Below are 10,331 nucleotides of genomic sequence, written 5' to 3'. Positions count from 1 at the left end.
TAATCCCGCCCCCCCCCCCCCCCCCCGACAAAAGAGAGAAATGCAAATTCATCGGTTTAAGAGATAGCTTTAATTGTAAAATTATTCGTTTAGGCAGAAAAAAAAGGAGAACGGTACAATTTATTTTCATCTCTCTTTTTTTCTCGTGCCCGCATTACATCTCCTCGGGAGATAATTATCGCGAGCGAGGATTGGTCAACCGAATTGCGTCTCGCGCTCAATATTTTCTTGCGTGCCGCGGCCGTTTCAAGCCTTTTAGGAGCGCTATGAACGAACGAGCCACGAGTCGAGGTAAATGCTTACGCCTCCTCGCCCGCGGCCACGCCGCGCTTTTTTGCATACGCGTATTGCGATCGGCCCGATAGTTTTTTACGCCGACCATTCTTTCCTCTCCCGCACCCTCTCTTCTTCTTCTTCTTCTTCTTCTTTTTTATTCGCCCTCTCTTTTATCTCGCGGCACGGCAACTTGGACAACCAGTTTTCGGTCGCGCGCGCGGGAGAGTGCCGTAGGTCGACGAACGACGGTGCGTTCATAATTCTCGGTATATGTATCAGAAGTCATTCTGATGTATGCGTGTCTCTCCTCTGGTGGATGTGAATGCGAACCCGGAGTATTGTCCGGAACAGAGCGATTCGGAACACGCGGTCGGTAAAGTGAAACGGTGGAATGCCCGTGAAGAGACATGTACCAGCGAAGAATAACGTACCAGCGATCGACTGACTGTCCAGTTTGCTGTATCCTCTATCGCAGCCTACTGTAATCCATCGAGATTTATCGAGCTTTGAATTTGAAATGCAAGAAACATTTAGACTTTCTTAACATCTCACGCGAATATCTTAATAACTGTGTGTCGAATTAAAATTATATCAACACGTATATATTTATTTATTATAAATTAAATAAAATGGAAAATGTTGCAGTTATTTTTATTTATCTTATTTTTTAAATACAAAATAACTCTATAACAAAATATATTATTTCGTACATACATTGACATTAAAAGTTGATTTAATTTGACAGATAAAATTTTCTTTTTATTTTGTTACAGCTGTAATTCATTGAGATCGAGCTTTGAATTTGAAATGCAAGACGCAACATTTAAATTTTCTTAACATTTCACGAATATGTTAATAGCAGTGTATCAAATTAAAATTATGTCAAAACACATATTTATAGATATATTTATTTATTATAATTTCGAAAAAAATAAAAAATTTTGTCATGTATTATATTCAATTATCTTATTTTCTTTTTAATACACAAAACAACTCTATAACAAAATATATTATTTTGTACGTACATTGACATTAAAAATTGATTTAGTTTGATAAATAAAATTTTCTTTTCGCTTTGTTACAGCTTTGCTCAGGCAGAGTATGTCACCGGTAGCGGATTCTCTGATGAGCGGTTCCAAGACATCGGTCTCCCAACCGATCATCGATTACTCTCGATATGTGAAGAGATACATATCCGGTCAAGAATGCGGCAGTACATATTGCAAGGAATTGGGTTGTAGGGAGCACTTTCATTGTCTAGACTGCAGCGGTCGAGTATTCGTGAAAAAGGAGGAAATGATTAGGCACTTCAAGTGGCACAAGAAGAGGGACGAATCCCTGCAGCATGGCTTCATGAGATACTCGCCGACCGACGATTGCTCGGAGAAGCATCCCGGCCGAGCCTGCCCGCACAACAGAAAGCAAACCCATTATCACTGCATTCACGAGAATTGCGACAAGGTATACATATCGACATCGGACGTGCAGATGCACGCAAATTATCATCGCAAAGACTCGGCCATCATACAAGAGGGCTTTCAGCGATTTCGGGCCACCGAGAATTGCGCGACCGAGTATTGTCAGTTCGCCGGTCAACGGACCACGCACTTTCACTGTCGGCGGTCGGGATGTCGGTACACATTCAAAAATAAGGCCGATATAGGTAAGAAAGACGACGATTGTTCGCATGATTAATGCAGACTTTGCATTCTAGGTCGAAACTGTCATCCATCAAAAAGTTTCACGTAACACAATGGAACGTTTCAAAATCGACATTTTTATTCGATTTTAAAACGATTTACATTACAATAAATTTTTATCCAACATATCTCGTTACATTATCCTCCTTTCAGGTCCGCACGATTTGATCGACAAGTTTCCATCATTTATTTTTTTTTTTTTTAGATAAGCACAAGTCTTACCACATCAAAGACGAACAGTTATCACGCGACGGTTTCAAGAAGTTCATGAAATCGGAGGCCTGTCCCTTCGAACAGTGCCGATTCTCACGGGTTTGCAATCACATTCATTGCATACGGCCGCACTGCAGCTACGTCCTGCACTCTTCCGGTCAGCTGTTCTCGCACAAGCGGAAACACGAGCGTCACGAGTCGGAACTGGCTTATCGGAAGTACAAGCAAGTCAGCGCGGTGGGTGGTGTTCGTCCACCGGGATCATGGGCGCCGGACGAACTGAGTACTCAAAGCTTGTCGTTAAGTCTGAACGGCGAGAGCTCTAACGAGGGCAGGGGCTCACCGTCGTACTATTCCTTGGACGATTCCTTTCAAAGCGGGAGTGACCTTGCTATAGATCTCACCGCTCCTACGACTATCATTACGAGCAGCGGAAGTTCCGTCAATCTCGAGCAGCAGCAGCAACAACATCAACAATCTCACCAACTCACCGCTACCGAATTGGCTTACCTGATACCGGCCACTGCGGAATGCGCCTGTAACGCCGCCAGGGAGCATCATCATTGCGGATTAGACCGCTGCGGGGCGGCCTTAAAGGATCCTCGCGAGGTCAGGGAGCATCTGAAGGAACACGAGACCCAGGAACGTATAACGGATGCTTTCTTCGAGGAAGGCGGCTGCGATGACAATTGTCCGTACGCGGACAAGGAGAAGCATTATCATTGCAATTGGGAAAATTGCCGGGAGGTAATACTCTCCACTGACAAACCGTTCCGCAGATTGCAACATTATAAAATTCATGAGTACAGCCGGCAATTAAACCTCTCCTGTTCCTCGCACGCCCTCTCCTCCGACGTCACGTTGACTCATCTGACGAACATCGATGCGATGTTTAGGCGGAAACGGGGTAGACCGCCTAAGAATCGAGTGATCGAAATCTGGTCGGGCGGCGATCCCGCGACCCATACACACGACTCGCCGCAGGCGATCTTTACGAGTTTCAAGCTGCCTAAACCGCAAACTTCTAATTTAACATCGAATACGTTGCTGGAGGATCGAGAGGGTAGCGTATCGCCTTCGAATAGTTTGGGCGAGCCCGAAGGATTCGCCACCTACAATCCGGAGGGATGCCCAGACATATCCTGCATCCTTAGATCGATCAGGCATCATCATTGCTCGCAACCACGATGCCATTTCTTTACCGATCGACCGGATCAATTGCTCATGCACAGCAAGGACTTTCACGACAACGTCGACATACCGCCGGGCTTCGCTTTCTACGACAAGATGGTCGATTGTCGACTCGTTGGCTGCCATAGCAATCGCGTTAATCGGCACTTTCATTGTACCAGACCGAATTGCGGATATTCGTTCGTCAGGTACTCGACGATGGCGTTACACGAGAAGCAACACTCCAATCACGCCGAATTGTGCGGCCAGGAATTGAGCAATCAGGAATGTCAAACACAATCTCAGTCGTTGGTCCAGGAAACGAAACCTAGGATCCAGGTGAAGAATCCTGCCGAGCTGATCGAAAAACCCGATGAGAGCTTGATGACGGGTGATCCGGAGAGCAGATCGATGATCGAGGATAAAGAATCCGAGCTTGCGAGTCCCGACAGCGGCAAAACTACCGGTAAGTATAAAAAGAAGGGCCATGAAACGGTACCAATTCCGATATTGATCTATAAACAAGTTTCGTTTGGTAGTGATTTTTTTCGAGGAAAGAACACGACAGAGACTTTTCTGCTATTTGAGTACATATGCATGCTCTTCTGCACGTAATCGCGCACACAAAAATTTATACGTTGTCACATCTTGCATTTGTTGTTGAAGTAGAACACTCTTGCCTACTCCTTCATTGTTTGTTTTGTCTCACGAGACTGTTTGTTTTATCGTTTCATTCTCTCTCGATGTATATATACTTGTACATACACGGTGGTTGTATAGCGGGCGGTAATATTTGAAGTGTTGGTTGTTTGGTTGATTGTTGCTAGTGGTGAGGGCGGCTGGCACCTATTATCCGGTCAGCGGACCGCCGAGCGAACCCGCACTTCCGGGCGTCGTGCTATCCATGCGACCTTCCGTGCACCAAGGTTCGTCCCTCTTTTGTATCATGTTTTTGCGCTTTTGTGAGAGTGTTCTCGTATCGGTAAATTAGTTTTTTTCCTCATCGCTATTTCTTGCGCTCTCAAGGATCCGATTCGATCTCACGGATAAATCTTGAACGTTGTAGAACCGCCAGTCATGCCGTCTATGAGCTCCACCTCGCCGCACACTCTCTATGGGCCAGAGCAGAGCTGCAGCAGACCGTTCTGCAAGCTGAAACGCAAGAATCATTATCACTGCAACGCGTGCAATCAGGCCTTCTCCGAGCTGGATCGCTTGGTCGCGCATATAGCGAAGCACTCGACCGGCGCGATTCTCAGCCAGCAGCAACATGATATGGTTAGCCCGTCGCCTAATCAGCTGCAACACGATTACATGGCGCAGCTGTCGCAAAAGCATGACTTCATGTCGTCGAACGCTCAAATGGCTCAAAACATTCAGAACTTTCAAAGTCAGATGCAACGGCAGATGCAGCAAACTCTTAATCAACAGTCTCAACCGAAGGACATCAAGCTGGAGAAACCAAGATGCAGCACCGATATCGGTGTGCAAAATGTCCCGAGCGTTAAGCGGGAACCACCCGAGATCGCCTGCAGAGACGAGGGCAACAATTCCGCAGTGGATAGCCACGAGAACGGTCAATTGCATCCGCAACCGCCGATTCCACCTACCAACATGCAACAGCCCTCGGTGCCGACGAGTTTCGAGCTCGATCTCAGCCACGGTTTTCACTTCTCTAGTTCAGCCGTGATGGCCGCTATGAACCAACAGATCGCCCTGATGAATCAGGCTCTACCGCCGTTTTTGCAGCACGGTGGAATGTACGCGGGCGGACCCGGACTGATGTTCGCGCCCGGCTTACCGCCGGCAAACTTTCTTCCACCCACGAGAGACGAGAATCCGCTGGCTTCGCTGGCGGCCAATCTTAATCTGAATAAGAGATCTCTCTCACCGCCGGACGCCAATTCGCCGGAAGCCAAGAAGCAAAGACTCCATCATTCGATGCGTATGCTGAAGGACGAGCCTGTGCCGGAAGGATACGTCAGGTTGGTATTACAATGCTTTCCTCAATGAATAGCCTGAGATTTAATTGAATTTTCTTTGTTGTTACAGATTTAGATTCAACGAAGACTGCAGGTATCCTCATTGCGGTTACAGAGAGCATCAGACACATTTTCACTGCATGCGTCAAGACTGCGGCTACTCGTTCTGCGACAAAACTCGCTTCGTGCAGCATACCGCGAGGCACGAGCGACTGGATACCTTGATGGGCGGTGATTTCCAGCAGTACCGGGCCAACGTGCCCTGCGGCAGAGCTCAGTGCGCGTACACGTCGTCCCTTGGTTCGATGCAAAACAAGGCGTCGCATTTTCACTGTCTTAAGTGCGACTTTGTTTGCACGGACACGAACAAGGTGGTCGCCCATCGACGGCAGCATGCCAAGCTGGACAGCATCGCGGCAGCGGGTTTCCAAAAGTTCACACCCAGTCAGCCCTGCGGGGCCGTGCAGTGTCAGCACTCCGGCAAGCAGACCCATTATCATTGCTTGCAGTGCCAATACGCGGTGTTAGGTTTGGCGCAGATGTCGGCGCACAAGTACCGACACATGGACACTTAACGATCTCTCCCGTCAAAATCCTGCGCGCGGCAGGATGCTCGAATAAAGCATTACCTTGGTCCCAGTAGACATTCCTTAGAGAATGGCGCGGCCATCTTCCCCCGACTAGGTGGAAAAAAATTAAGCGGAACTAGATAGGGGGCTAGTCAACGACTTCGTTTCAACTCGATGCCCACCGTCGATAATTGTTTCGCGAAAGAGAGAGAGAGAGAAAGTCGCGGAGAGTCCGCGGAATTCCGGACAAGATCCGTTAAAAAGACAAATTCCTAGTCCCTATAGACATTCCCCGAACGATCACTCGAGCGCCTCGGTTCTTTACGATCGGGCAATGTTCCTGGTAATACGAATGGTCAGTGGTAACCGGTAGGGGGCTAGTCAATAACGTTTATTTTCAGAATGCATACTGATACGTTCAAAACCTTCGAATCACACAACGTCCGATATCTGCGATAGTATGTCGAGTAAACGTTGGGGCGATTTGGTCTTACTTTGAGCCTGAGCAATGACGTGGACCGACGATGAAAAATCGGGAAACGATCATCGAACAGTCTTCTCAGCCTCTAGGAACGCTTCCATGAATATGAACAAGACGGAATATTGATACGCGGAAAATTTATAACCGAGAGAGTTGCAAGGTTTATATAGTCGAATCTCACAGAATATAGAATTATTTCGGGTCCATGACTTTTTTGTGGAAACGAAAGCGAAGGACGTGAGAAAGTGGCGTAGCACCTAAGACAATAATACGAAGACAAGCCTATAACGTAGCTTTAGCATGAAAAAGACAAACTATAATATTTAATAGAAAAAAAAACACACACACAAGAAACCTTGTACATTTTTCCCTTCGTTAGTATCATCTTGTGTACCCTCCATGTGAATAGTCCTTATGACGATCTAGATCGTAGAATAGCTTGACACATTGCATCCATAAAGCAGGCGGGAAATGAAATAACAATAGAAAACGCGATAATAATAGCAACGCGATAATCCGATTGAGATGTGTTGCGAGAACAGTGGAGATCAAGTGCATCACTTTGGCACTGAGAATGAAGAAGCTGAGGGAAAGATAACACTTTCTTATCGTCTAGACTGCAGAGTTAAAAAACGCCTTTGTAGCGTTTTGTCGGCGCTATTAGCGTCTCTATTGCACAATTGATACATGACAAAATTCAATAATAGCTATAAATATTTCTGTGATGTCGAATACTTTTTCTAATCTTTTTATATTCACGATGAAAGAGAGAGAGGGAGAGAGAGACAGAAAATTTCTGGAACAGTCATCTATCAGTCTTGTATGAGTTTTTCTGCCACGGTTGTCAATTATTTATTTAATTTTAATCGCTATAATTGAAAGTGTGTGTTGACTGTGCAGTTGACGATAATTTCCAACGTTTTAACGTTCAATATTCAAAACGTGATGGAATAAAAAACAAAATAACGCGCATATTTTCGGGCTGGCTTACGTTCAAGAGGGTACGCGATGAATATTTACGAGCAGTATTGATAAATTGAGAGTTTAATTAAAAAGACTGTGAGTCGAGACACAAGAGTGGAAAATAGAATGAGACAGAGCGACGGTCGTTGAACGATCAAATTAAAACAAAAAAACAAAAAAAAACCGAGAGTCAAAAGATTGAAGACAAAAGTTATGTATGTACGCGAGAGAGAAAAAAGTATATTTAAAATATATTCTAAAAAAAAGGGTCGCTAATGACATGTGTAATGCAAAGCTGTTTAATTTATGTGTGTATAGTGTATATGTATATATTTGCGAGATTGGTACGACTCGTTGGAGGGAGGAACAGATTCTTCTCGCGCTTCTATTTCTAAAGCACGCTCAACGATGGTACAATTCTGTCCATTTTCATTTGACATGAAATTTATTCTTGCATGTTTTAATCTCGCCGCGTGTACTCTCTGTCGCGTTTTGGCTTTCTCCCATTTTTAAATGCAATAGAGAAGAAAAAGATGAAAGTGTAATGAGATATTAACTGAATTTATCTTCCATTTTCAAAACGAGATGTGTTTGGTCTATTTTCACATGTAACGTCGGGGGGAGATAATAATGCCGGATGAACGCGATAAGGAGTATCCGGAGAGTTTAACACGTATGTTCTAAACGTACGTATGTTATAGAGACGAGTAGAGCCCCACACACACACACACACACACACACACACACATATACATATATTTTTTCGGCAAATAATTAAACGTAGTACAACTGCTCGGCGAGAGACGCTAGGGTGCCTTTAGGATTTTTTCCGAACTCTTGTAGGACCGTGCCTTAGCGATTTAACATACAATAGACGCAAAAAGTTATTTGTCCAATATGGAAAAAAAAGACGAACCGAACCGACTCATCCCGTTAGATCTATATCTTATACTTGTAGCTATGATCGAATTTCCGAGCAGTACGTCGAATTTTATCGCAGTTGCATTGATCGTGTTTAGAAAGATGGATTGATCAAAGACTGAATCTCCTAATTTAAAAAAAGTAAAGATAACATTAAAGGTAACAATTTTCTGCCCGATCATCTCGAATCCGGTGATAACATGGTTCTTGGATGAAAAACTTTTATGGACTTACTTTTAACCAACTGACCGGAAAACGATCGTAGATTTAGCAACTGGAAGACGTTAGTGCCTTAAAAATGCGTCAACTAGATAAAGCACCGCAAAATATAGTCGCCGATATTTAGAGATGATTATTTTAATCTTTTTAAGATTTTTTTTTTTTTTTACGAAACATCTACACGACTTGTTTTTTAGAAGGAATTATTTAACTTGTACAATTTATCGTTGTCGCGAAAACTTTCCTGATTCTTCATATATAAAAATAAATTTTGGAGGATATACACAATAGTTCGAAAATTTTTTTTTTAGAATTGTGATCAATGAGAAAAGCTGTTGATGTCGAGCCAGTTTTTATTTGTGAGCACTGTAATTAACATTTTTTAGTAAAAAGTTTCGCGGAAACATCTCGCATTGTTGTATCAAGTAGCGAAAATATTTATCCTATCGCGAAGAAACTTCTGGCAATTTATAATGTCATCGTAACGCGAATATGTCTGCTTCCAATTAAGAGATATTCGCCATAATTTTTTGTCTCTTTTTCGTCGTATTGGATGATAATAATTGTCGGTACATGCTCTAATTTATGCCGTAGACATTGGTCGACCATGAATTCAAAATCACAAAAAGATATCGTTTCCACAAACATATGCGTTTTTACTGTGTAAAGTTCATATCCCCCTCCCCAACCCCTCCTCCTCCCATCCCGACAAAGATGTGAATAATTTCTTAAACAGAGAAAAAAATATGTCTTACAGAAGATATCACATATCGAAAGTATCATAATGAAAAATCGTGCTTTGTCGTCGAAAATGTGTCCTGCCTCAGCAGAAAAGTATCAATTGTGTAGCGGCAATAACTGTGAAGTAAACAATTATATAAGACGCTATGTATAAAAATGAATATTATGATGAGTATATAATAATGAGAAAATTGTTTATTTTAATTGGACACATCTCATCCATATGACCCATTGTCATGAAAAAAAAACTTCGGCGAAATTTTTTTTAAACAATAATACGAGCGACAAAAATTTAATAAAAATTTTTTTTAAATTTTAGTTTTGTGAAAGCGAATCATATATACTTGATCGTTACAATTTTTCATTTTACAGTAAGCAAGAGGGATCGATCGCGCGATGGTTTTAAGAGGACCGATGATTATGTTTATAATTTAATTCGATCGGCCTGGCAGATCCTTTGGAAGCGAACTGAGGATGGACTCAATATCCTAAAGCGTGTTGCACATTATACGTGACGTCACGTAGACATAATGTCAAATCTATATTCTTATATGCATTTTAAATGGAATAATATAAACTAATCGTTACGGATCGCCGTCGACATTTAAAATCCATATAAGAATATTTGACGTTAACGATGACGTTATGTTTGTAATGTAAATCACGCTCCTAATAGTTTTCCTTAAATATTACAATAGTTTTCTTTAAATATTACAATAGTAGCATTCTATAGCGAGAGTCGATAGTCATCGATCCTGTCCACGTCGACGGTGCGTCATTCACTTACGGTGCATTTTAATGAAAAATCGCGAAGAAGAGAGTTCATCGCTCTCTCGCGGTATCGCGTATCGTATCGACGATGTAACGCGATATCGAGGCAAATATCAACCCCGACGAAAGAAAAGAAGAAAACGTGGAAAGACGAAGGTATCGTTCGCATCGGGAACGTGGAGAGGCTATAGAGTCCAGCCATTAAAAGAGTGCCATAAAACTATAAAAGTCGAGTGCTAAAAGAAAAGAAGTCGAACTACAGTTTTACTATGTTAAGTCGAGAGAGACACTTGCGCGGGACTATATGGAAGAGTGGGCATATATG

At 43.1% G+C, this 10,331-nt stretch overlaps 1 protein-coding gene across 2 annotated transcripts in view; it reads left to right on the top strand.

Moving 5' to 3' along the window:
• The window catches only part of LOC115246139, an 89,307-nt gene extending 79,892 nt beyond the window's left edge, over positions 1–9,415 (top strand). Inside the window, exons 7-11 of one of the 2 annotated variants that reach the window (XM_029824774.1) lie at positions 1,361–1,939; positions 2,182–3,825; positions 4,187–4,285; positions 4,426–5,344; positions 5,412–9,415. In XM_029824774.1, the coding sequence (XP_029680634.1) occupies positions 1,361–1,939; positions 2,182–3,825; positions 4,187–4,285; positions 4,426–5,344; positions 5,412–5,916 (3,746 nt within the window). In that variant the 3' untranslated portion in view covers positions 5,917–9,415. The remainder of the gene's footprint in view (positions 1–1,360; positions 1,940–2,181; positions 3,826–4,186; positions 4,286–4,425; positions 5,345–5,411) is intronic. The other variant, XM_029824775.1, reaches the window with a different exon arrangement.
• The last annotated feature ends 916 nt before the right edge of the window (positions 9,416–10,331 follow it).

The sequence above is a fragment of the Formica exsecta genome, unplaced genomic scaffold, assembly GCF_003651465.1.
Source record: "Formica exsecta isolate Colony F162 unplaced genomic scaffold, ASM365146v1 scaffold139, whole genome shotgun sequence".
Taxonomy (NCBI): Eukaryota; Metazoa; Arthropoda; class Insecta; order Hymenoptera; family Formicidae; genus Formica; species Formica exsecta.
This window is presented reverse-complemented; position numbering and strand designations above follow the sequence as displayed.